Source organism: Oculina patagonica, chromosome 8, assembly GCF_052425735.1.
Source record: "Oculina patagonica isolate OP01 chromosome 8, crgOcupat, whole genome shotgun sequence".
In the NCBI taxonomy this organism is placed as follows: Eukaryota; Metazoa; Cnidaria; class Anthozoa; order Scleractinia; family Oculinidae; genus Oculina; species Oculina patagonica.
The window spans coordinates 19730010-19758003 of record NC_135765.1 but is presented as its reverse complement, the minus strand read 5'-3'; the positions used below and the strand labels follow the sequence as shown (position 1 = coordinate 19758003).

Genomic DNA, 27994 nt, shown 5'->3' with positions numbered 1-27994 from the left:
AGCCCGCAAATATTCTGGTCAGTTGACGTAAAGCGTGATTATGCGCATTGTCTTGCAGTGGAAGCAAATTTATATGGCGGATTTTCGTTACCGGTGACTGGAGAAGATTTCACGTCAAAATTATGCAGCGAACTGAAATGTCCACAAAAACCACGGATTCGAGACAGAGATATTACAAAAACAAAGACAAAGATCAATCGGTACGTAGAATTTCAATGCTAACAGTGAAATTGTCTTGGCGGGGTTATTTGAATCGGTCTGTAGGTATGCAAGGTCTGCATCGTGCAGCATGTGTTCAGCTCTGTACATGTTAAACTATATTGATTTGAAATAGTCTTACTGTTTTGTTGGAAAGGTTATAGCGGAAACGATGGCGTTCAAGTGGAATAAAAACGACTGAATGCTAAACTTTTCGTTGTTCAAGAGTGGAACTGCATGTTTTGTATACCCAGTGTGGTTGGATACGTCTTTCTTCGAGAGCATTTCGTCGACAATTGTACTTTAAACGTTTAATAGAATTACTTAAAGTGGTCACTGTTGGTAAAAAGTGTATTTTCTTGATATCAAGCTTGGTTTGTAGTCGCTGGTGAGCTGACAGACAGACAGACATATGCACTGCACTTTTGAGGAATCGAAAAAGTTTCGTTCGTTGTCTTGAAATATAAATTGTTAAGTTTATATGTGTTATTACTGATTCTCATCTGTTTAATGTGGTTCAGGTGCAAGGTTAAAAGCCTGTTTGGTGTTTTATTTATCACTTCAAGTAAAAGTACAATCAAGATAAAGTTTCAATTAAATTTCATCCATTTGAAAAATAAGTGACAACAATGAATGGAAATTTTCTGATCTCACTTTTGTAGCACTTACATTTTTGTGCATAGTTGTGCCAGGATTTTTAAAAATTATATTAAATGTTATCATGAGTGGTGTGGAGCAACTACAGAATGCAGGGCTACTTTTGAAGACGGTGTATCTGGTGGCTCGTTTGGCTCGGCAGTGGATGTAAAGAACAGGAAATTATTGTAAATTGCTTTCTGTCTTCAGTGTTTAGATTTTGTGGCTTGTTTGGCTTGGCACTGGATGAAAAGAACGTGAAGTTCTTGTGTTGTGCATTATTGCATTGTGTGCTAAGTCTCCCGGGACCGGTGTGTAGATTTAGTGGCTTGTTTGGCTCTGCAGTGGAAGTATTCAATGTGTAGATTTAGTGGCTCATTTGGCTCGGCAGTGACTACTGACCCAAAGGAGCCTCTGGATACATATCTGTCTTCAAAAGTGGCCATGTATATATTCTGTAGTTATGCCAATAGTCTCACTGAATGGAAGTTACACATACTTTAGCTTTCATTGTCTTTAGGAGAACAACTCATGTTATTGATGATGAATGAGAATAAACAGTATAAAACAAATAGAAATAAACACAAATCAAAGTACATAGGGAAAAAAGGGTTATTACACCTTGTAAAAAAGCAATTTCCATTTTCCTGCCAGACAAATTCTACTTTAAAAATAGTCAACCGACAGTTAAGAAGTGCTTTTTTAGTTAACAATTCTTTAAAGTAGACAGTAGATATAATTTGAAGAAGCAATACTTAAATTAATAAAAACGTTTAAATTTAAATTCTGTCAGTACTTGGCACATGGTAATAGGTGGTTCTTAATATAAACTATAACTTTCTATCTTCATTGCCAGCTAATTTACAAGTTAAATGAACAGTGGACTATCAATTCTACAGTTTTATTCTTTACAGGACTTACAAAAATTCCTTGACCTTTTTTTTTTATTCAGGCACTGAGGCAAAGGCGAAATGATGTCACAGTAGAGCTAAGAAAGGTTTGTACTCATTGAACATAGTGTAGAGAGTGATAATGAGTATAATAATAAAATATCTCACTATAAGATATTTACAGGTTTTTGCAAAGGACACCTGAACTGAAATCTGGGTCAGTGGGATTTGAACCCATAACCTTTGTTAGCTGAATTTTGACATACTGTAAAGACTCGTGTACAGGGCTCGACACTAACTTTTTACGCGACTTTCCATGTTGGAAAGTAGACTTCAAATTTTACTTTCCAAAATGGATGACAGTTCAAAAGTTGCTAACCATGTTTAATTAATATTAAAAAAATCTTACTATGTGTCTCGGCATTGTTTTAGTCGTTAAAAGTTGGACGTCTCATCCTCGTTCCACTATCCCACCAAAACTGCACTCCAGGTTGAGGGTTAAACTCAGCAACACTAGTCCCTTCAATACGAATCCTCATGAGACAGTCTAATACTTCAACTGACAAGCATGATTCCAGTCTGACTTTATTTTCCCCATTACTGAAAAACCTCGCTCACAAAATGCTGTTGACAGCGGTAGAATCAGTGTAATTTCAACCAACATAAGGACATTGGGAAATCTGTACGGAACGCGTACATCTGAAGTGCTTTCGCCCGTTTGTCCTTCGTCAACTTTTTCTTTTTCGCCTTCTTTTTCTCCAACATCACCACTACGTCGAGAAAAACCAAACTAAAACAGACTCATTTACGAGGGTACCAAAGGGGGGTTCGTGATCCCGTTTCACGCACAAGTTTTAACCAAATTCACGTGTCACGTATACTTGAAACAGCAAAATTCACGGATCACGTTTCTTTTCTAACTATTTTTCACGCGTCACGGTCTAATTTTTGCCCTATTTTCACGCGTCACGGACTAATTTTTGCCCTTTTCACGTGTCACGCATAAACCCTTTGCCCCCCTCATTTACCTGGAAAGATTTTGTTACATACCTTCGCGACAGAAGAGGAATCCAAAATGGCGTACTTCAATATTGCACGTGTGTTTATAGTACCCAGACCTCCTCGGGAGTTCTCTTAATCCAATATGGCGGAGAATTCGAGAATAGCGTAAAATTTGTCTTTCTAAGGCGAGTTGTCATTGTCATTTGGCTATTTTTTATCATTATCATAATTTTTACACACTCTTTTCCATTTAAGCCTTTTAAGCATAAAATTTGCTTTCCAGTAAAGCCTAAAATTTACTTTCCAGATCGGGTAAGTATTTTGGTTCATTTTCGTTTTTTTACTTTCCAAGAAGAAAATTCACTTTCCAGTGGAAATCGGGAGAGTGTTAGTGTCGAGCCCTGCGTGTATAAGCCGCATTCGTAGATAAGCCGCACCCCCAACTTTCAAGCTTGATTTTGAGAAAAAAATAAAAACTTTAAAAGAGTGATGAGGTGAAGAAGTAGCTGTTTGTTGGTGATAAGCTTGGCCATTGAAAGCTAATGCCGTGTATTTGCTGTGAGCTGAATACATAAATCATTTCTTTAATAAAATACTTTTTACAAGCTTCTCCAATTGAAATCCCAATGTCTTGCAATAAAGACACTCTTTTGACGAGATATTGTCTTAACTCCTTAAGCCCATTGTGGAAAACAATGAAATTTGAGCGAGTTTAGCTGCTCAAGCAAAGTGCAAATAAACCGTTTGAAAGAACTACCGAGGAACAATTCGAGACTGAGGCATTTACCAAAAGCAATGATCGACAACAGCAGGTTTCAATATGTAAAATGTCTAGTATTAAGTTTTGATTTTTAGTGCTTTTTCTGACCCCAGGCTAGCCAATTTAGACCTCTCAAAAGCAATGGTCTCATAGATAAACCGCACCCACGATTTTGAGCCCAAAATTTCAGCAAAAAGGTGCAGCTTATACACGAGTTTTTATGGTACCTTATTTTTACTTATTTTAGCGGGCACTTAATTTTCGCGAAAATGAAACGTGCATATTTCACAGGACTTTATTTTTGCAAGTAGGCCAAAAAATTTGTTTAAATATGTCAGAAAAGTTGAGAAGAAATTTTCACGGGTCTTTAATTTCACGATAATTTGAAAATCGTGAAAAGTAAGTCTCGCGAAAATAAGTAACAATAAGGTACTTACTCAGCTACTGCTTTTGCTAAAAAGAACTCCAATCTTTTTTGTTAAATCATTACAGTCTGTATGTCTTTTTTTTTTCCACTGTGTTAATATCAGGCCAGAAGAGATGATTGTGTTCAGAAGAAAAGAAATGTTCCACAGGATATCGTGGATGAAAAAGATGACAATTTACAGGTTTGTTGATTCATAATCCTCATGTTCAGCCTGGATCTATATTCACAGTCTTCTGGTCTTCTGATTGACAAAAACATTATGAAAACTTGTCCGCTGGACAACTTAAGTTTGACTTAACCAAAAAAAAAATTATAAAACTTTCTTATGAGTAACCTACATTCTGACCTCTTGCCGTCCATTCGTAACTTTTAGAAAACAGAGAATAATTTTCAACTTTCTATCGTGATAAAATCATAATTTTGGCCGCTATCTTGGATGATGCGGTATTTTCCGCATTGCATTATGGGGCGATCACAAACATTCAATTTATTGGATGTGAGAGACTCTTTTTTGGGCAAAGCAAAAGGATGGATTGGGGCAATACGACTTCTTTTCTAGTTATTTAGTTGTGAAGGTTGAAATGTTAGTCGCATTGGCGACCGTATTGGTCGCAATTTCAAGCCCTGTATCAGGCATTCTTTTTTCCCTCTCCCTTCGAAAAAGGAATGCCTGATCTCAGGTAATTTCCATGAATGAAATCAATGTAGGCTCAATTTCCAAGCTGTCAACCGCTGACATTTTGTACCGTGAAAACACGAGGTGATCGCATCAGCTGATGTTTTGATCAAAATGTGCCGTTGTCTTTGTGTGGCACTGCCAGCAAAGAAAAAAAAAGTAATTAACAGTTAAAAGTTAACCCTTTCACCACCGCACGTTTTCGACTGAAAAGTGCCTATAACACCGGCCATTTAGAAAATGGCGATTTCTCAGGAAGGAATGGCGCACAAATTTTTCAAACGAAGCTAGCGCGTACTACAAACATCGTATCTAACTAAAAAATACATCACTGCAAAGATAATTTCACAGCCAACAAATAGATTAAAACAGTTATATTTATTTCATTCAAAACATTTACAAAAAACAGTGAAAATGCTGCACAACTCTTACCGCATTATGTAAAGATCGTTTGAGAGCATCCCTGTCGCATTCAGGTGAATTTCTTGTTGTTTACGGGCTACAGTTCGCTTGAAATGTCTTACACATCTTCACTAGTTATCGATCGAACAATTTTGAAGATATTTGGCTTTAACTCTTGAAATTCACGGTTAAATTTGCTCTTGAACATTGTCTTCACTTTCGGTTGTTGCTGAAAATGGCGAAAAAAAACGCGCGGTAAGTTTTCTTCTTCGTTTTACAATGCCTTCTTCATCCTTCAGTTTGTGGAAACAGACGGCCACTTTGTTTTCAAAGCATGTGCTTTCACTTGCATAAATTAGTTTTCCAAATATGGAAAGTAGTGCCCAGTTTTTCCCAAAACAGAAGAGGTCGTTTCCAGCTGTTTTTTTTGGCCGCTAAAGGGGCCACGGGTGTTAAACGCACTTTTAATTTTTGGCCGCTAAAGGGGCCACGGGTGGTGAAAGGGTTAAGGCTTCAGAAAAACAAACCAAATATAAACAAGAAGAGCGAAAGCGTTCTTTTCTTCCCTCATGGCAGTCAATGAGAACCTGGCATTTATTTGTGTCTGCATTGTCTGCTTCAACTGACTCCACATCACAAGCCACTTGGGGGCCCAATGTCTTGTGAAATTTGTGAGTCGGCAGCCAAAGAAGATAAAATGAAAGTCTCATTAATAAATACTTGAGGATCAAACTTAATTATAACTGACTTGTAGATTGCATGTATATGTTGTGGTTCAAATTTATCTTTGGTTTAAAATTTTTCAAACCAGTTTGATTTTTATTTCCCATTGTTTCAGATTATGTTAATGAATATGAGACAATGAAATATGAAAATCAAACTGGTTTAAAAAATTCAACCAAAGATAAATTTGAACCACAACATATACATTGTAACATACATGTGATAACATTAAAAAAGTGAACTTTTCATTTAATCGTTGTTCGGTGACTATTCTTTACTTTTGAACGGGCAAGTATGTCATCTTGCATACCTGCCTGGCTGACGACTTGGAGAAAAACCACAATATGGATCCCTGCTTGTGCTACAGTGTACAGCACCAGTGAATACCACAAGGTGCACCAGTATTGTCTAACACATGTACATTAGTCCAGGAAAGCTTGTTTTAGCTCATTTTTGCAGGCTTTCATAATAAAGGTTAAGTATTTGTAGTGACTATCTTTTTATTATAATGAATTAAAATAATCATTATTCTCTACAAAAGCAATTAAAAGTAATTTATAATACAGTATACATATAATTTTCTACGTTCCATTTGAACATAAACTTAAACCAACCTTTCTATTTGTTCTGTTTTACAGGGTAAAAGCTTACAGAGTATTGTATTGGTACGTCATTACTGCTTTAAAATATGTTGTAGATAAAAATGAATTTCAATTCAAAATAATTTAAAACTAGTTTGATCTGTAGTTTGATTTGTTTTAGATTTATTACCATAATCATTAAACCAAAAGAATACAACCCAACATGTTTGAAATCATTTTAAACTACTGTTACATGTACATACAGCATACATTGTATGGTATGACCTCCTTGTGGGACCACTTCATGTAAGGGAAAGAAAATTGCTCTTGATGTGAATTCTCTTGACTTCTGGTAAATGCAGGTGTTTTGGCTTCACCGTTCTCATCTTCTTGTGTGTATTTCACTCTATAATCAATATTTCTGCAAAATAGGAGTCCTGGGAAACATAACAAGAATTAGGGGAAATAAAAAAAACGTAAATTTTTGCTGGTGCAGATACCTTAAATTTTTATTTTTTCTTGTGCCGTATTAATTATCATAATTTGTCACAGAGGGAATTAAAAATCAAACAAGTTTGATAAGTTTTTAAGTTTTTGTAACTGCACATTACAGCAAGTGGTTCAGTTAAATATTTTTAGTGATGAATGGAGCAGTTTATATTGGAATGTTCATTGTAAATAATGTGTTATAAGTTATGCAACATAATATGCTGCATGACTTTTGTAGTAATTGGCTAGGATGTTTAGATTGGTTTTGGAAATGACAACCATAAGAAAACCATTCTTACTACTCATAAAGCATTACTGGTACTCTTCTTTAGAATGCAAGCAGTCAAGACCCCACAGAGCAGCTTGGTGCTGTACAAGCAGCTAGGTAAGTATACTGCCACTTTATTTACATCAGTGGCTCATTAGATGAAAAAAAAAATTTAATGACAGAAGTGATAGATACTAATGTTTTGTAAGCAAGGTCAATTACTTGACAGGGGTTTTATCCGAGAGATTTGTAGTGAGTATAAAATTTAAAGCTATTGTATTGTAAACATACTCTAATTTTTTTTAATATTTGTATAGAACGATATTGTCCGCACGTCTCTGCTTTATTCTTGAATTTTAGGGCCATTATTGGTTTGTTACTTTGCATTGTAATTATCGATGTGGCAGTTGTTTATTTTGTAAGTACATTAACCCATTGGCTCCCGTGCCGGCCGTAACCGGCCGCGCGAAAACCACCCCCCAAATTCCCGTGCCGGCCTCAACCGGCCGTAAAAACCACGTGTTGACAAAAGGCCTTTCCCTCCCTCCCTGGAGCTTTTTTGGTTCTCCTATTGTTCTATCGATAATAAGGGCAAATAAACCAATCAGAATCCGTTTTCTGCGCATATTTTTAGAGATTTCTAGGGGTCCTAGAAAGGAGGTTTTTCGCCTTTATACGTGCGTTGAAAATGTACAAGAAAAGCATGGCGCCTCGCGGGATGTATTTACAAACTTCTAGGGTCTTGTTTTCCGTTCTGGACACAGAGAAACACCTTTTTTAAGCTAAATATGGAATGAAAAAACATGGATCGATTTTAAAGTGGATCTAAAATGGAAACTAATGGATAACAGAGTGCTAAAACTGCTTTGGTGAAGAAATTTTTCTCTCCTTCGGCTGCCAAGATTACCTCGTGTCATGGCGCTTCTAAAGTGTTTTGACTACAATTCACGGCCTTGATCACGGTTTAATGCAGCTTCTCAAAGCTTCAGAAAGCAAAATGGTAATGTACAATATTTGCTTCGAACTTGAAAGGAATTTTTAGGAAGATCGGTACAGTGATTGACTAAAAAATGCCTTCCAAAGCCGTCGCACTGAAATAAAACACTTTCACTTCAGCTCGAATATTTAATTTGAACATGTGGCATGCGGAATATCACGGCTTTAAAATTTGCGAAATTTTAAGGTTTTTTAGACATTTATTTGCTTCATCGTGAATGAGAATTAATCTTAAACAAACTTTCTTTCAAGTTTCTTTCATTTGTCCAGCTTTAGTTTGGAATTTTAGGCTTTTGAAGCGAACAGATTTGATGTGCACGCGGTGTTATCTGATACGCATCTCTTTCGGCAGACTTGCCGTCGCGTTGTTGATTTAGTCGCTAAGATTTTAATTGTGTTTTACAACATTCAACGCGAAAAGATTTACAACAGTACTTCAGAAAATTCAAACAAGTATTTTTATTGACTTTGAGATTTATATAAAGCATTGTGAGTGTATATTTTGTGGAAGGAATTCTGTTGTTTTGCAAAGCGGTTTTGCTCTATTTCACAACATGATTCGCAAATAATTTTATCACTTCCAATTACCGCTTTTCTGTACCAGGATAATACTTCATTGCTGTTAAATTAATGCCAATAACAGTTTTACATAACATATGCCAACATTTTATCAGAGTTTTTTAAGATTGCTTTATGTTTTGTTCAAAGATTTCGTGTTTTTGTGAGTTTTTAAATGACGCGCGGAAGTGAATAATTTTTTTCCTCTGCCTTCAAGCTTGGTTTGGGATCAAGTTCTTAAGGTTGATAAACATTTAAATTCATAAATTAGTCTTTTAACATGTCTAGTTGCATTAAAAGTTTACTTCAGAAACGAATAATTTGTCTGAATTTACTGCGCATATGGTTTATTTTTTCTACTCGCACGTCTGTGTTAAATGCTGTAAAAGAGCCGGGAATTTGGGGGTGGGTGCGCGCGTAAAACCTTCGGGAGTCAATGGGTTAACTGCTATTAATTTGCTTCTTGTAATTCTTCGTGAAAAGGAAACTGCTTTCAAAGGATCGCAACCCTCCTATTGATGAGCTGATAGAGTAAGTATTGACTCCATTACAGTGTACATGTACCCCATAATCTAGCTATCAAAGTGTCAGTAAAGCCCAGTCAGTTTAAGTAAAAAAAAAAAAAACAATCATAATTTACTTTTATTCTGTGCTTGTTTGAAAGTGTTGACCATTTTTTACATTTCATTTTGATATTTGCCAATGATGCCTCATTCATGATCTGGCAAAAATATAAATGGGTTAGGTAGACATCTTGACCCTGTTTCATTTTTCCAAGCTAAAAATTACGAAAAAACTGAAAACAGGTTTGTGGGGACTGGAAAAGAGTGGCTTGCCATGGCAACAGAATTTTATTATAACTGTGTGTCACCTGTAGAACTATTATTCTGCCAAGTTTCACTGGTCTCTGTGGAAAATTAAACAAGACTGCTCTATTTTTATACTTGACTTAAAATTGAATTGAGTAAATGATGTTGTAAGTCCCCTAATTTTCATATTTTACAGAATTTTAAAGCTTAATAAATATCTCTGGAACTAAAACAGATATTTGAAAATGGAAAACACCATGTTAAATCTTTCGTGAAATTCTCTATGATATGCTTAAAATTGCAAGGGGTCAAAAATTGATCATAGTAGCACTTTAAATATTGCTGAATTGTGCTTGGAAAGTCCTTGAAATAATGGTCTGAAGTCTGTATGATCCATGTCAAGTGACAGGCGTGGCACTTAAAACTTATTTTTATCTTTTAATTTCCCCAAAAAGTTCACCAGGTGGTAATTTGCATGTGAAAAATAATAATGTTGTGGTTCAATTTTACCCTTTGGTACAATTTGGTATTTTCCCTTGTTTTACATCCATTGTCATATTAATATTAATATCATACCCCAGAACAAAATGCCAACTTGTTTTCCACCCTGTTTGAATCCTGATGGATGTTTCCTGCCCACAATCCTTTAGCATCTTGACTAGGATCTAACACCAGGTCTGACATAATTTTTCTATAAGATTTTTTTGGCAGGATCTTCCTATTCATGTTTAATATATGATTTCAGTAAGATCTTATTCCTGTTCAAGCTTCAGAATCCTGATAGGATTTAATCCAGGGCAGTCATCTTAGTTTGTACATTGTACATATATGTAAAAATACTTAACAACACTTTTCACACTGTCGCACTTTTCAGTTGATTCAACTTTTGTGCCCGAACAGACTGCTTACGCCAATAGCATGAGATGTTTCCAATGGAAACTAGCTCTGTCACCCTAGACAACAGCAGAGTTTTAATGTTAAAACTTGTGTGCGAAACGTCCATTGTTGCATACTCAACTGATAAGCGTAGTAGATACTTAACCTTTGTTGTCTCAGTAGAGAGGGGAAGAGGGCACTTACTTAAAAGTTGGCACTTATTTCAAATTTTAGCTGAAAATGGGGGCACCTATACTGTGTAGGCACCTACACAATGTACAGGGGGTGCTTATTAGAGGGGAAGTATTACTGAGCTTTTTTTGTTACTTGTAGATCTGGCATTCTCCCAGTTCTTTAAGTACTGACCTTTTTTTGTTACTTGTAGATCTGACATTCTCCCAGTTCTTTACTGACGTTTTTTGTTACTTGTAGATCTGGCATTCTCCCAGTTCTGGTAAAGTGCTTGGAGAGAGACGACAAGTAAGTTTCAAAAAAGTTAAGAAAGGGAAGATTGATTTTTAAATGTACATGTCGCTTTAGTTTACTTTGCCTCAGCGTGTATTCCTGTAGCAACATTGTATGTAATTGTAAAATACAATTTTTATAAATAACTACAAATCAACTCAAAGCATTTTTGAATAATTTCAGATTTCAATCCCTAGTGACAAGTTGAACAGAAGAATAATGTTCTCCACATAAATTGTTCATGTAATGTAACCTTGTGCTAATCACCTCCAGGCCAGAAACAGCTCACATCCCCAAGAAATGTTGTGGGCCTTATACCCCTTATGACATCTACTGACCTCAATTTAGTTCAGTTAATGTATTGTTGGTTGATAATTTGTTTTGTAGCCCTTCTCTTCAGTTTGAGGCAGCTTGGGCTTTAACAAACATTGCCTCAGGCACTTCAGAACAAACAAAGGCTGTTGTTAAGTCTGGTGAGTAGAACTTGCATGTACAAGAAATGTTCTCATAAGTCTAAGCCAGCTCCTCTGGAGCTTTAACACTGTATTCATTTGTTACTTCTCAAGTAGCCATGTTCTTTGTTCTGATTCCAGTCAAATTCTTAACTAAAAGGTCTATGCTTCCAAATTAAAAGTGCTGAACATAAACCTGTTAAATCATTTATTGTTATAGCAAGGCAAGCCTTTGATGTTGTGTTGTTGAAGCACAATATGGAAATCTTCAGAGAGCATTTGTTCTATGCATACAAATTGAGATAGATGCAGTTGAAAATGTGTGAATCAAATTTATATGGAGATTGTTATTAGTCTCCGACTGTCAAGAATCTTTAGAGTTTAACTGTAATGTTGTAACTTAGTGTCTGCTGTCTAAAATGAACCGTCATTCTAAAATAAACTGTCTCATCAGAATTAACTTGCAATAAAATAGTATTATTGGTCATTATAATTTGTTTTGTCCTGTTAGATGCCGTCAAGTATTTTATGAAGTTACTGGAATCTCCACATCAAAATGTTTGTGAACAAGCAGTCTGGGCACTTGGAAACATTATTGGTAAGATTAAAGAAGTACATGTTACATATTACTGTAAGTTGTGTGTACAACAGGCTGTGTTGTACTATCTTAGATGTGAATCACTTTGAGTACCGCTAACTTCATGCCTCTAACTAAAGGTTATGGTGCAACAAATTTAGTGCACCAGCTAATTTATAGGCATGCCACAAAAATAAAATTAATACAAAATTGAAAAGTAATCTAAAATGTATTAAATACACAACAACTCATTGGAGGTTTCCGGGTCTTTATTGCTATGACCAACACGCGAATTCTAAAAAAAAAATTGCAGTTGCTAACTGAGGTCTTGCTGTTGTTGCTCGCTCAATAGCTATCGCAATATGCCAGCTACTTGTGGTTGTGTTGGTACATATATCTTTTGGGCTTGGCTAACATCATTTCATGATAAACAAGTCTATCATACACTATAATGACCACAGTATTTCAATTTCTCTAAACATATTAAAGGCAACATAAAATGAATAGTATATTATTGCATTAATTGATAAACCTCTGCCATAGGATTGGGGATGGTCTAGATTGAAAACCATCCACCATGTAAATCAGAGGTCTGTTATTGACTAGATTCTACTGTATTCTATATCAATAATAAATAAAATAAATTATTATTGTGCTTCCAAACTTTACATGTCTGGGGAAGTCTTATTTACTTCATGCCTGTGATGTGCTATTTTCTCTCAGGTGATGGTCCTGGTTTAAGAGATTTTGTCATTCGCCATGGAGTGGTGACGCCATTGCTCAAGTTTGTCAACCCTAATGTCCCTGTAAGTATTATTCATCTACAGTTTTATTTTAGAAAGATAACTTCGTTATGTAGCTGTTGTGGTTCAATTTTACTCTTGATACAAATTATTGTTTCCTTTCGTTTTGTCATATGGTAAATATGATAATGAATGTAAAACAAAGGAAATTACGAAGTTGTATTGAGGGTAAAACTGAGCCACAACAAAGCCACTGTTAAAATCTCAGCTACATAGTCATATATAGAAGTGACTTCTGTCCCTAATGCCGATGAATACTTGATATCACATATTCACATAAGTCACTCCAATCCCCAATTATTGCATGGTTACTGTACATTATTCTGTCAACTTCAGAAGCACAACCACATTTTATTTTATTGAAATTTTTATGTACTGTGCCAACTTCAATCTAACTGAATATTTTGAAGACGTGTACTTTGGACTTCTCCTGAATCTAACTCCACCATCCAACCCTCCAAGTTAAGACCATTTTAGTCGCCATGGCGACTCAAATTTTGGAGCAGCTGGCAACTAAATTGGAACCAAAGTCGCCAGCCTGGTGACTAAAATTGAGAAGAAGGATTGAAAGCGTGAGCTTAATTTAGTGACTAAAATTTTTCACTGGTGACCAAACCTAAGCAGTCGGTGGCCAAATGGCCACTAAGGAAAAAAATAAACTTGGAGGGTTGCCATCTGAGCTTGGAAAATTATCATCTTTACTGGTTGACTTTTAATGTTAGATTTGATAATAACAATGAATAAATGTTGCTTGATACATTTCTCATTATCTTGTTTTTTTCTTTAACTTGACAGATCAGTTTCTTAAGGAATGTCACATGGGTGATAGTAAATCTTTGTAGAAACAAAGACCCACCACCTCCAATGGAAACAATTCAAGAGGTAACTTAAACTATATTGTTTGAAAAAAAGGATGTAAGATACGTGGTCCAGCTCATGTTTTTGTAAAGGTGTTGTGTTCTGGCACCAATCAAAATGAATTTTTAACTGAAAATTTATAACCAGTCATGGAATTTAAACTGCCCATTTAACAGCCTGTACATATTACTTAATCAAACATTTGAACCTTAATTTTTGTATCAGTTGCCTAGTTACATGTACTACTTGAACTCAAAAAAAAGAATTAGTATTCACTTTTAGAGGGACAATTTTGTCACTGATTAAAAAACATTTAGCTAAAGTATTATATAACAAGTAAATGGAAGGCTACACATGTAGGAGGAGGAGTATTAATGCTCCCTGTATGAGATACTAGTCTGTTACAAGTTACCTCTGAGTTTTTTGTCAGGTTGTCCATTATTTGCAAATAGCTAAATATCAGGGTTATCACATGTCAGGAAATGCAAAACAAACAACATGCTTGATAAGTGGTCAATATGTGTCAATTGAGCAACATTTACATTGAAGACACATTGGATTGATTATCATTGATTTACAAAACTGAAGATATTTTTCTTATGATGTTAAAGTGCCTATGAAGTAAAAAATAACTTTGCTCAATTTGCTTGTTTATGTCTTAGTTAGCACGAATATGCGTGTTTAAGATATCAAAAGCGCTTTTTTCTAGTATTTTTTGAGCCTCGAAGTTTGGATTTCGCAATTTGAAGTGGGCCCTTTTCGCGCGCGGCCAAACGCTCCGGTTTCACCGGAAATGACGTACTTAGTGGTTCTAAAGACACCATGATTATGGCGTAAAGAGAGCAAAGAGGGCTGGCGAAAGCTTTATTTCGGCTTTTGAGTCAAACAAAGGCAATTGCACAAACGAAACTGCATCAAATACACTTATTTCCTTTGGTGAAGCTTCGCAGAGTAAATGGAAGCGAAATTTCAATGTGTATAGTAAAGCTATTCGTTCTGATGAAAACGCAAGAAACGAATTCTGTTCCGTCGGCAGTTCGAGGATCGCTGTTCTCAGCAAAAGCTCTTCCTTGCCACAAATGAAACGATAAAGTTATGAAGCGAAGAGGAAATTTATCAAAAGAGTTATCTCTGTAAAGGATATGGTGGTCTCTCTATATCATTCTGCCCTGACTAGCCGAAGAAAGATTTAGCAGTCGCGCCAGGAGTTTACAATATGTTACACAGCTGGGTTCAGTATACGTGTTATTCTTTTATTATGAGACTTTGTTCCTCAAAATTTAATTTGTATGGTTAGTAGATCGTGTTATCATTCGTAAGGTAGCAGTCGTTTCCTTTCCCAAACACTTGAAACGATCGATCGCCAGACGCAAACGAATGCATCTGTGAAAGAAGCAAAAATATGGAATGTAAATTCGACTTGAGTGCCGGTTAGAAATGCTTGTTTGTTTTCAAGTAGCGCCCTTCGAATGTTGTCATTCACGTCTGCATTTCCGGTAGTATTCTATGGCGAATGCACTTTTAAACAATACACTGAGATCTTGCAAAATCTTGGACAAATTTTACGGCTCCCTTCGCCGGAATTATTTGCTGATAAACACGCACTGTAATTTAAATCAGGATTTATCGTATCCGGATAAAGAAGTCGACGGTTGAAAATATACCGTAGAGCTAACGAACCATTAAGAGCCAACAACTGCAGTTCTGTTTATTCTTGAAGAGGAAATTTTTGGTTTCGTTCAAGTCAAAAAGTGCTAATCTTGAGTTTGAAGAAGTGTTATCTTGCCGTGTTGTCAAGTTTAATTATGTCACTCTCACGCTTCGGAGAAATATGTCAGTCTGGTCAGTCCACTGTACTTTCCCACACAAGAACACAATCAAAATGAAAGCGAGCAACTGATCGCTACTTGTATTAAAATTACCAAATCGTTATATAATACCGTACCGTACCGTAACCTGAATTTACACATTCGACAAGCAAGAGAAGTAAGCAACCTCGGCGCGGCAAGCAGCGCTCGTGTCAATTCCGAAGCACATTGCGACACTGCGAAACCACTCACAAAATCAAAGCCCGTCGATGTATGTGCTTTTGGAAACAATAAAAATTCTAGTTATTCATTTTTTATAGGGAATTTCTCATTTGAATCTGCTTCGCCGAACTTCGATCGTCCTCGTCGACCAGCGCTTTATGTGAAAGAGCGCTTGATCGGCTTGCGGCGGTTGGACAGGTCCAACTAGCTACTTCAGTCCATTTAGTGTCACGATATTTCGTTGTGCGATTCATTTCTGCTAGAAACCCGCTCTGCCAAGTTCGCAGATGGCAACATATCGTTATTGTCGGACAAGATTTCGATTTATCAACGAAAAAGCAGCAACAATCTCAGGTGAAGTAGTGAACTTCACTGTGTATCAACAAAATCGAAGTGTAAACTGATCCGTGGAACCACTAACTACGTCATTCGAGCCAAATTCGTGTCCAGTCTCCGGACCCACTGTTTTGTCTTACCGAGGGCACTTTAGGCGGCAAAAAATCCGATTTCTCTCTCTTTGACATTATTCTTTTTTTAACTTTTCGGAAAGTAGACATAATAAGCTACCAAAAAAAGCAAAAAAGTTTTTTACTTCATAGGCACTTTAATACCATTGCATGATTGAAGGCATTCTGTGTTGCTGTTATTCTGCAGGTCCTCCCAGCACTAGCTCTTCTTATTCACCACCCAGATCTTAATGTAAGTAAAACACATCATGCCTGTTGTTAACATTTGTTTCTTGATCAAAAGTTTCATTTCACTATGCACATTTTTGAACTTTACATAAGAAAGACTGTAATACATTATACACCATGGGGACAAAATTAATAATCTTCCTTTATTAATCACCATACAGTATGCATTTAGGCATGCTCTGCAAGACGTTTTTCTGCTTTATCAGCTGATTATCAAAACCACCTGATGTTGCTCTTACTGTCGTCATTTACAAATGCCATAATTAAAGACCACAGCCAAACAAACACCACTCCCTAATAAGTGCAGCAACTGAAACACTATAACTCTAAAGGATGTCACACTGTCACTCAATCGTGTAAATATGGTATACTGTTGTATACAATCATTATTAATACTAGTCTCCATTTCCTTGTAGCACATGTCAGTTATTGTTGATCTAGTCGGTGGATTTCATGTACATACACATCATTTGCATTAGATGTACTGTATTGCATGCTAGTTGAATTTAATAAATATTTGTGTTGACATTATGTGTAAAATCTTTTTTCAGATTTTAGTTGACACAGTTTGGGCCTTGTCATACCTAACAGATGGTGGCAATCATCAAATCCAGGTACAGCTCTTGTTCATGGTTAGCAGAAAAACTCATTTTGATTTGTAAAAAAACACGTGCTTGATATACACTACAAGTGAACAAAACGTATTTTATGAAATATTTAAAATTATGATGTGTTATGTATTTATGAACTGCCAATAAAAAAAATACGAAATTAATGAAAGTGGTCTTCACACTTTTGAAAGCAATTTCAGCAGTTTTTAATAAAAGAAATCCAATTAAAATGTCTGAACATGTTGCAGGATGCCATTATTTTTACAGCATTTCTTGTTGTCATATCTTCCAGTTGCTTTTATGTAACATTGCAGAAAGATGAGAAAAAGTTGTCTAATTTTTAAGGGTATCAGTACATGTATACCCCAAATGACCATTATACCTTGTGCTGCTAAATTTATTACTGTAAGTTTAACTTTCATTAAAACTCCCCTTTATATTTTTCTGAAAAGTCAAAAAATATATAGATAGATTTTGAAGACAGTTTGTTTAAAATAAGTAAATTAATATTTCCCAAATCTATTCTAAAAGTACATTGGTTCATGAATTAAGTTCTTTAATTGCAAATGAACTGGAGAAAGAGATGAACATCTGTCAAAAATTGTCAGGAAATTTTAAGGACTTTCCTGGTTTTTAAAATATTTGACAAGCAGGAAAATTTATTGAAAGTTGATAAAACATCTATTTTCTTTACTAAAATACTTCAAACTTTTGAAAGAAAAAAATATTGAGCAATTTTCTCACCAAATTTAAATGGAAAACATTCATTTATAAAATTATTTATTACTGTAAACAACTGCAGATAAGCTGCATCTGCAGATAAGCTACACTCTTAATTTAGCAACTCAAATTTGAGAAAAAAGTTTTTCAAAAAAAAATTCAAGTAGAGTATTTAGAAGTCTTAATTGTCGAACGTAAACTGGCTGACTATTAATACTTACCCACAGTGATAACTAGCGCTTTAATATAATGAACATCGTTTCCACCAACTTTGAAATATGATTGATCTTTTTCTGGTATTTGTTGACAACTATTTCTTTGTTCAACTCAACAACAAGAACATGTGTTTGTGGAATGTTAGTAGCTTAGTAACCAGGCATTAGATTAGACGGGAAGCAAAACAAGATGGAGAAGTTCAAGTTTTTATCTGCTGTTTGTGGAGCCCTATCATATCTAGAAAGAGATTTGTAAGTCCTGATTTCGTGTGAAGAATTTTGGAAAAAAGATTTGGCTTTTCTGTAGATGTTAACAGAAATTGAAATTTTTGTTCTTATATACTGATTCTCACACATGTTTTGTAGGTTGTTATTGAGAGTGGAGTTGTGCCTTCTCTCATCCCTTTGTTAAGTCATGTTGAAATCAAACTCCAGGTAAGTGAAAGTATCACATCAACAAAAAACAGAGATGAAACAGAGATAACACTTGGTGGCACACTCTTCTTCAAGGCCTTCCTTCCTTGGTTATATGAGCCTGACTTTTTTAAGAGAGCAAATAGACAAGAGGTGCAGCCGAGTTGACTGTCACTCAGGAAATGAGGACAAGTAGTCATATTATTTTAGTAGAAGCTCCAAAGAATTGCAGTTTAAAATCTACAACAATGTTTTATGTACTTTTTGACAGAAATTAAGAATAATTGAATAGCTTGATGCATAACTATGCTAAGTGACTTTTAAGATGAAAAATCGTTTTTTTCCTTCAAACGTGCCCGAATTTTTGCATGTGGTCTTCAATTTAATGGAAAAACATTGTCCTCGAATTAAAATTTCTGGTTTGCACCTTGTCTTTGAGAAAAACTAGAACTAAGGTCACTTTAAAACAATAACACGCGGCAAAGAGAGAAAGAGGATTAAACTTAGCAGTTACAGTAAAGTAAAGTTAGGGTCAGCTAGTGTTAAGGTTAGGGTTAAGTGTCACGAATGTTATATAAACATTGAACTTGACCGATCGACAAACTTGAGCGACTGAACAGTGAAAAGAAGTGAAAAATATATAGCAAATGAACGAGAAATACTTAAACAAAAACGACTTACGCCGTTGCCCTTTCCTCTCGCCAGCTTCTAACCACAAATGCACTCGCCAAATGTTCAATGTTTCGTTTTCAGTCAGCAAATTTAGGCTGCTAAAGGTTAATCCATAATATGTTTTCGCTTTTCCCCAGTTTCTCTCCGTAGTCACGCGTAACGCAATTTGATCTTGACTCACAAGCAACGATCGTTCTTTTAAACATTCAGGCCTTTTATTCCTGGAAAGGATCGCAGCTTAGGGCTATTTTTTGTCGAAATGAAGCAATTTGTTGCTTTTCTTGGTAAAAATTATCCTTTTCTGTCGATTCTGTTGTGTTCTGTTGATTGAGTGAGCGTTTTCCGTCTTTGCCGTGCCGAACGAACTTTGTTTATTGTGACAATGCGTATCGAATGACGTATCCATTAAAGATTATTATGGGATATCCCTGAGTAGCTGAAGTCCCATCGCCAAATCTAAGAGAATTTTTATAAGTCTAAAAGCACCTCCTTATTTCCAAACGTTCAACGCGGCAACACGAGGCAAATGAGCCAAAACTTCGAGAAAATAACGTTTTTTTGGAACAGAAGTTGCTTCTAGACCTCGCCTGGCTCAATGCGCCTTCGAAAGCCAAGTTTACCGCCAGTCTTGGCAGGGCTTAGCAATCTTCAGGCAGCAACACATCTCGCTTCTTTGAGATATGCTAGTGGCTTATGGGTTTCCAGACTTAATGATGTCCTTTCACCACCAGACGGGCGTAAATATGTGTCAAATAAGCGAAAATAAGCGGACTTCTAATGCGTAAGGTGAGTTTTCAACTGGTCTGATTGAAAGTCTCGTTGCCTCGGCTTCGCACGCCAAAATAATTCAAACGTAAGCTTACGTCATAAAGTAGTTTAAGAAATTCATTTCCAGATCCCGTTTTTGAGCGAGCGAATAAATTCCCCCCCCCCCCCCAACAAAAGGACAACGATTTTCTATTTAATCGAAGACCACACGCAAAAATTCTGGCACGTTTGAGCAAAAATTCAGGCGCGTTTGAAGGAAAAAAACGATTTTTCATCTTAAAAGTCACTTGGCATACCTTTGCATCAAGCTATTCAATTGCCCCTTTAAAGAGCAACATACACAAGATTGTGTTCTATTAGCAAACAGAAAACAGATTTTGGATTTCCAATAGGGCTGAGTTTCTACTAAAGCTTGTTAGTAGAAACTCAGCTGTGTTCTATTGGAAATCCGCAAATCTGATTGGTTCTCCCACTGTTTTTTATTCGCCGATAGAAAACAGTCGCGTGCGCGAGTAGCTCTTTAAGCGGTAAATTTTCTCGATTTTTGTCTTCAAAGTGCACAATATTGTAGGTTTTGGACTGCAATCCTTTAGAGTTTCTACTAAAACAATTAGACTACTCGCTCTTGTTTTCTATGAGCGATAGTCAACTCGGCTGCGCCTCGTTGACTATTTGCTCATAGAAAACTTGGGCTCGTAGTCTAATTGTTAATTAGTGTGCAATTAATTAAAAGTAATTCATGCACAAGACAGCGACAGTTCTATTTTTGATATGATACCCTTAAAGTTTTGGAAGCAGTTTTCATTTGCTGAGTATGAATGTTCAAGGCCAATAACACAGTAAGTGCCTTGTAAATCATTGGATCATGTCGTGTGAACTGTAGCAGTAATCACCAAAAACAACTGCACTGAACAACCATGCTTTTCTTTCTGCAGACGAGTGGAACAATCTAAGCATGTCTCTGTGCAATGCCCCAACTTTAACTTAGTTTAAAAAATAAGATAATGATTTGACCGTAAGTTTGTTTTCAAAGCTGTTGACTTGAGCCAAAGTGGACTGTATTTTGAAGTAACATTTTTGTGTACACCTTGATTGACCCTCCAGTTTAGCTTAATTTGCTGTCTATAATTTCACCTCTAAAACAGACAGCAGCATTGCGTGCAGTGGGAAACATTGTAACAGGAACAGACGAACAGACACAAGTAAGCTTTAATTCTTTCTGGTATATCATGTTACTTGTTTATTATCCCCAGTGCCCCAAATCTACAAGTAAAAAATATTCTTCAATAATAAGCCTAGCTTCATATGACTCCATTGGTTTCTATTAAACCTCTTCCAGTTATAAGCCCCCTTTCTGTAGAGCTTGTTTGGTATTTAATGCCATTACAGTATGCTCAGAGATCACTTTGTGATGCTGCACACTTACAGGTGTTGTGTTTCCCATCTTCATGTTTGAAGAGTTTTACTTTTCACATAGAGATTTTAGCGTAGCAGCATGCTGGTAATAATTATCCATATTCTGTTATTTGTAGGTTGTTCTTGAAAATGGTGCCCTGGGTCACTTTCCAGCATTACTAAATCATCATAAGGAAAAAGTCAAAAAGGTCAGTTCTGAAGTACATATATATGTGTGATTGGCAGTAATGTGAGCCAGTGGTGAAAAGACTTCTAACAATTACTACATTCATCTTCTTACTGTTTGTCCTTTTCATTTCTAACAGGAAGCAGTTTGGTTTTTATCCAACATCACAGCTGGTAATCAATCACAAGTTCAGGTAACAATCAACCGTAACACTGATTTTAAAATATTATTAGGACTGTGGAAAAGTAACTGAGATGGTTGGCAATTAGATAAGCTTAGACGTCTGCTCCCCTGCTTGAGATGATTAAAAGTTAACTACCACTGGATGTATACAGGAAGTTAACCAATATGATGACGAATGTGCTTTCTTTTAGTATGCCTTAGACTGATGCGATTTCTAGAAAGAGTACTTGCAAAAGGGAAATTGAAATAATTTGTGTGTTCAGGCTATGCTTAGTGAATGAGGATAGTTTTCACTTCAGATGAAACATGAGGGTTTTTGTTTCAATAATTTCTTAACATTTTAAACACTGTTTGCATTAAAGTGAAAGAAACATTAAATACATATTGCTAGTTTTTGGCAGACAGTATTTATGTGACTGACTTTATATTATTACTTTTAAATTACAGGAAATTATTAATGCAGGACTTGTTCCACTTATTATTCAGACACTGGAAACTGTGAGTATATATTTTTAAATTTGACATCAGCCTCTGTTAATATATTATGACAATCTAATGTTTATCTGGATATATGTTCTGTTACAGCCAAGTACTCTCCTTTTTGACTGAAGCCAAGGTTCTATTGTCGTTACTTGTTTTTTAATCATTTCCCTGTTGCTTACCAGTGTGCTTATCAAGGATAAAGCTCTGATGTCAAAATACAAATTCTCTTTACTGGTTTTGATACACTTTTTGATATTAGCTTAGGATAATTTCTTTTAAATATCCAGACAATAATGTTTTTCTTTGGTGATCATATCAGTCCACAATTCTCTTTATCTATGTGCATAATGATTTTTTTTTTTTTTTTTTTTTTTTTTGGCGAAGAGCCCCAAAATATTATTATTATTATTATTATTATTATTATTATTATTATTATTATTATTATTATTATAATGAACCTTGTTCATGATGACAAATTCCATCTTCATATCTGTATTAATTTATTGAGCCAAATAGTCTTAATCTACTCTTTCTTCAGTTCTTCTTCCTCTTTAATGTTATAGTAATAAAATGAGCCGAAATCCAAAATGATAAATCGCCATCAATTATAAACTTAAGGTGTATTATGTTTGTTTGCCTGCAATCATTTTAATCGTTTTTTTTTAGGGTGAATTTCTGACCCAGAAAGAGGCAGCGTGGGCCATTAGTAATTTTACAGTCAGTGGCAGTCCTCAACAGGTATGGTTTGAAGATTGAATGCATTATATTTAGCATTGTAGCCAATAAACAGGCTTCTTAGTGAGGTATTTGTCAGGCATGGTCTGCTGGCCAATACCCCACTGAAATGTCTGTTCACAAATTAACATGCTCCAGGACACAAACAATAGAGTCAAGAAATATGTCACTGCTTGTGAGAGTGGACTTACACGAGCTACAGGGTTCATACGGGTCATGGACAACATGCAAAGTCTTGGAATTTTAGAATTATATTTTGTAGGTCTGGAAAGTTATGAAATTTAATTGAAGGCTATGGAAAGTGACGAAAAATGGTATTAATTGTACATTAGGCAGCGGTTTTTGCCAAGACAACAAAAAAGCGTACTGAAAATCAATATAACTTTTGATTTCCAGGAAAAAGGTCATGAAAAATTTAAGTAATAGGAAGTCGTGGAATCTCAAAAACTGAAAGTAGTATGAACCTTGAGCTATGTCCCGCCATGAAGTCATATTTCTGATCTACAAAAGAAAACGAAACAGCATTTTTCTAAAGAAGAAGTAAACTTAGAGGGATTATGAAAGGCAAACTTTTAAATACGCAATCTGTGACGTTGCTAAGTAGGTTTCAGTTCAAGCCTTGGCTAGGGTCATTGGCCAGGGCTTCAATCTTTAAACTGAACAAAAGTTTAAAATTAATTGTTCATAAAAACCTGCTTGTTACATCCTTGCACCGAACACTGTTAAACCTTTCAACCAGTACTTTGCCGTAACGTGTCTTTACATTGCAGGTAGCAGTTCTTGTACAATGTGGTGCGATTGCTCCATTCTGCAAATTGCTGGATTGCATGGATACACAGGTAAAGTATTGTATGTTGTAAACGAAGCCTTAACATGTGACCTGATATCGCACAAGAATGATCCCAGTCATTATATGACTAACTCACTGGTGCTTACAGTTTGTAGGTCTCTCTCTACACCTTGTCGTTTCTCTTGATAACTCGTTAGTATCTCCGTTATTTATTATATTGCTGGTACCTTTATCTTGCAGGTCGTTCAGATTGTGCTGGATGGCCTTAATAACATATTAAAGGTGAGTGGTGCCTCTATCATCACTGTGATCTGTTTTACTTACTCTCCTGCTCGGTGGTTAAATATTACCTAAAACTCCTATAGACATGTAAATAATTGCTTTTTATTTAGCTTGCTCATTTGTTGTTGCAGATGGCTGGTGACAAGGCAGATACTATCGCTACCATTATTGAAGAAGCTGGAGGTTAGTGTATAATGCCTTGCTTCCATATTGAAGCAAAAGCCTGAGCTATTTTGCGCTCGTGTATACTGTAGCTCTTTATTGTGGAGAGTACAGGACTGCTTGATCATCAGGTTCATTTGCTCGTTGCCTGCAAGTTGAATCTAATCGCCGGCAAGTTCAAAGATAGCAATCTGGTTAGACAGAGCATACCACTCCGGATATATAACGAAAAACGTTGTATCAAGAAGCTTTCATTGTTAGTGGTTTGGGGTATCGTTTTATCGCTTGAATTGAACTGTGGGCGGCGTTTCTGTACAAGCCTGTATCGTTTAAAGAATTCATCTTGTGAGGTTCATATATTGACCAAAGAGGACATTGTCTCGAGGAGCACCAGTAAAACCAAAGGCAATGCTCCAATAACACTTTGGTGATGTTAGATAAGACATTGTCAGTTATTTTTGTACAAGTTGTTCAAAAACAAACAAAGTTTGTTTGTCAAAGTAAGTTGATGTGAATGAACGAAATTGCAAATAAATTACAGATAGGGTGTTAAGTGAACAAATGATCACTTCACAAATTACAGTTGAACCTCGTTAAACTAGTAAAGGGACAGGGAAGGTTGTCTTTGCTGTGGAGGTGTCCATATTACACACTCGGCTAGATTTTTATAAATTTTGGTCTCTTTCCGACTGTGGACTGGCCGCAATATAGAGGTGTCTGTAAGGCGAGGTTTGACTGTAGTTTATTTTCTAATAATTTGTCCATGATCAGTTCCATACCTGCTTTTGTTTTTGTTGATAAATTAAGAATCCCGGTTAAACGTTTCGTGGTAGATTATCATTGCAATTTCTGTTGTTTTCCGCTGTCGGGACTGATTGTTTATCTTCCTGAGCGCTTGCTTCCTGTCCCGCGTATTTCTCGGGATATCCCTTTTTCACAGCTTATTTCAGCTTGACACTGTTTGAAATGTTGAGTTTTCTGTCGTTGGTTTTAATTTTAATGGACTGTTACAGGCTACCCCTATCAGCTCTAAGCCAGGCTGAATTCAACATTAATATTCGCCATGCAGGTTTTCATGCATTTTCTTGTTATACTAGTTGGGAAATTTAGCTAGGTTCCATTACTTTCGAGACCCGTGTTTATTCCGCTTAGCTTAAAATTAATTGTATTCTTTGCGGAGAATTTAAAGGTTAACCGATAAGATAGTATCTGTTAAATGTGTGGATTCTTCTTGCCTTTGTGACATTGTTCATATTGTACTTCAGGTTTAGACAAGATCGAATTCCTTCAGCAACACGAAAACGAGGAAATCTACAAACTTGCCTTTGGAATAATAGATCAGTACTTTTCTAATGAGGTAGGTAACTGCTGGATTAACAGACTTTTTAGAGTATTCACTTGGCTCTCAAAGCACTGCGTTGGTTGTGCCTCAATTATCATCGCCAATAGAGCGGTTTTCACTTGAGTGTCGAAAACAACAACTACTCTACCATAACATATGTGTTTATTCAAGCTTTCAAGCAAGCTTACACATAAAGACACGCCCTGCAGGGGACCATCATTGGCCAATGTTTATTTGCGTTTTGAAATGATAAAATTGTGTGCTTCGTCCTCCTCCTTCTCCTTCGTCCTCTGCAAGAGAAAATAAAATAAAACAAATGAGTGTTTTCAACCTTGTTACAGCAGGTTACACTGGTCTCAAATTATCACTTCACGGTTATTTTCGTTTTGAATTTAATTGTTTTTATTGTCTTAGTTACTGGTAGGCTGTCTTTATTTCCGTGTCTAATCAATCTTTAGTCAGGTTAAATGTACCATGTCATGGGGGAGGGCTACCTTTTTGTTTTGCTGTGATTTAATTGCATTGTTGTTGAATTAGGAACCGCGCGACTTGTGATATACGGGAACTTGATCAGGATCACAAAGCGTGAAAGTTGTGTCTGACTCGCTGTTGTTTTACTCGTTGTTTTACCATGCGTTAAGGAAGACAAGAAATAGAACTGGACACAGTTGATCATGCGTTTGATCAAGGGTAAAATGCTCGCACGTTTAACTCGTGAAGGTTTTCGAATCAGATTTGGCCACTTGTTAATACTGTGAATATAGATTACAGGAGGGTGACCTGTTCGTTTAACAGGGCAGAAATTCCACACATGTCACAGATGTGTTGAAGTGCTGTGTTCGCGGTCCAGTGGTACTTCATACGCTTGACAGACCAGACGCTGTTTGAGATGTAGAGCTCATAGCGTCAGATTTGATTTAGTGTGTGAGTGTTAGCATGTGGTGCAAGCTTGCTTACTAGCTCGCTACTTGGTTATGCATAAACAATCAACTCACCTGGCAATGGTATGGTGTTACGCTCACTGAACCAAACACTGCTGGCAACGCATTCGAGCGCCTCTGATTTTTTTGTATATATTTGTGGGAACCTTTTCCTGACGCTTCTAGGTTTTCCTCTCATTGGCCCAATTTATACTAGAGACGGATGATCCGTCTGGACGAACTTGCATTTTAATTAGGCGAGAATTTTTTAGTTCGTGCGATAATTCGTCAGTGTATAAATACGGGCAAACAGACGGATTATCGGTCCAGACCGACTATCTTTATAATTCGTCTTGGCAGACGAATTATAAAGATAGTCGGTCTGGACCGATAATCCGTCTGTTTGCCCGTATTTATACACTGACGAATTATCGCACGAACTAAAAAATTCTCGCCTAATTAAAATGCAAGTTCGTCCAGACGGATCATCCGTCTCTAGTATAAATTGGGCTATTTTTTTACAATATAAAAAAGAGCGTTTGTAAAACTGAAATCGTGTGTCGAATCATTGGCCCGATTTATACTAGAGACGGATGATCCGTCTGGACGAGCTTGCATTTTAATTAGGCGAGCATTCTTGGCAGACGAATTATGAAGATAGTTGGTCTGGACCGATAATCCGTCTGTTTGCCCGTATTTATACAGAGACGAATTATCGGACGAACTGAAAAATGCTCGCCTAATTAAAATGCAAGTTCGTCCAGACGGATCATCCGTCTCTAGTATAAATTAAGCCATTGACAACCGTTTTCTTGAGAGGTATAATCGTCATTACAGCAGCAAAATAGAACTCGCAGGCTTGCTAATAATAATACCGTGTGATTTGGTTTGTGTGTGTGTGTGTGTGTTATTAAGTCAATGCTGTTTGTATATGCACAGGGTGATAATGGCGATGAAGAATTAGCCCCGCAAGAAGTGGACGGTCAGTTCGAGTTTCAAGCAAAGGACAACATTCCCCCTGGTGGCTTCAAGATCTGAAAGTTCAGCATCCCCTCTGCTATCTTGAGAAAACCGAGAATTGAGGAGTTATCAAATAGAGTGCGTGCGAGCGTGCGTGCGTGCGTGCGAGGGAGCGTGCGAGCGAGAAAACGCGCGAGTGTGAGACCCGACAAAACGCGATAGTATAAGAGCCGATTTAAAGATCAAAGAATGAACGAGAGAGAGAGAGTGAGTGAGCTACGAGCGAGTGCGTCAAGTATCTGCTACACTTCGCTGTCTACTCCGCCCCTGACTACTCAGACAAGCCATGGCACTGCTTGGTCAAAGGAACTTAATTAAAAGTGTTTTTAATCTTTTCGGAACGTGGACAAAGTTGGCGGCGGTCGGTCGAGCGAGGCCGTGACCTAGCGACAGCTACTGGGCCAGCAGGAATGTTGCCTCGTCAGTCAACTGTGGCTTGGATTCATCAGTCAGGTTAAAAAGACATTTCCAGCACTGTGATATAGCAGTGAACATTGTATAAATCTAACCAGCCATTTTAAAGACAATGCACGTTCGTTTGTGCGTAGGGGCTCAATGGGTGTACTATGATGAGATTGTCAATACCTTTGAGCCTTGAAAGTAATGGACTAGGTATCGAGTCCAACCATTATTTAGCTGTAACGTTTTAGACATTTCTATTAGATTTTCCTTGACGAGATTTGCAGTTTTTTGAAACTGGATTAGCAGCCGAAGAAATTTCAAATCTTTTTTTTTTGTTGCATTAGTGTTTTGTAGCTTTGTGCGGTTTTTAAGCGATCAAGTGGACGTAATGCCTGACTTAGTTTTATCACATTCTTATGAAGTGGATTGTTTAATAAGTCTTAAAACGATGTATCAAATTGTAAAGTACCGAATTTTATCAGTAAATTTTATCATTTGCCCGTACGCGGAGAGTGTTTGTTT

The 27994-nt window shown here is 36.5% G+C and overlaps 1 protein-coding gene and 1 long non-coding RNA gene across 2 annotated transcripts; one reads left to right on the top strand and one right to left on the bottom strand.

Moving 5' to 3' along the window:
- Positions 1 to 55: 55 nt before the first annotated feature.
- On the top strand, positions 56 to 27976 carry LOC144662936 (importin subunit alpha-3-like). The gene is made up of 24 exons (XM_078523869.1): positions 56 to 200; positions 1787 to 1831; positions 4017 to 4094; positions 6353 to 6379; positions 7117 to 7169; positions 9090 to 9137; positions 10724 to 10771; positions 11144 to 11229; positions 11720 to 11806; positions 12509 to 12591; positions 13384 to 13470; positions 16131 to 16175; positions 16723 to 16785; positions 18084 to 18152; positions 20717 to 20773; positions 21104 to 21175; positions 21293 to 21346; positions 21784 to 21834; positions 22486 to 22557; positions 23325 to 23393; positions 23585 to 23626; positions 23758 to 23809; positions 25054 to 25145; positions 26990 to 27976. Exons 1-24 carry the CDS (start codon positions 123 to 125, stop codon positions 27086 to 27088), a joined length of 1557 nt encoding a protein of 518 aa, XP_078379995.1. The 5' UTR covers positions 56 to 122; the 3' UTR covers positions 27089 to 27976.
- Positions 25129 to 26329, bottom strand: LOC144662939 (uncharacterized). Its single transcript, XR_013572563.1, has 2 exons — positions 26126 to 26329; positions 25129 to 25420 (listed from the first exon to the last, which is right to left on the bottom strand). It is a non-coding gene; the product is annotated as an uncharacterized LOC144662939 (long non-coding RNA).
- Positions 27977 to 27994: the final 18 nt, after the last annotated feature.

Excerpts from the sequence above, each read along its gene's own strand:
- LOC144662936 (XM_078523869.1), top strand. The coding sequence starts at position 123 with ATGCAGCGAACTGAAATGTCCACAAAAACCACGGATTCGAGACAGAGA. Across the intron at positions 4,095-6,352 it reads AAAAAGATGACAATTTACAG|GGTAAAAGCTTACAGAGTAT; the intron begins GTTTGTTGATTC and ends TCTGTTTTACAG. Across the intron at positions 23,810-25,053 it reads CATTATTGAAGAAGCTGGAG|GTTTAGACAAGATCGAATTC; the intron begins GTTAGTGTATAA and ends ATTGTACTTCAG.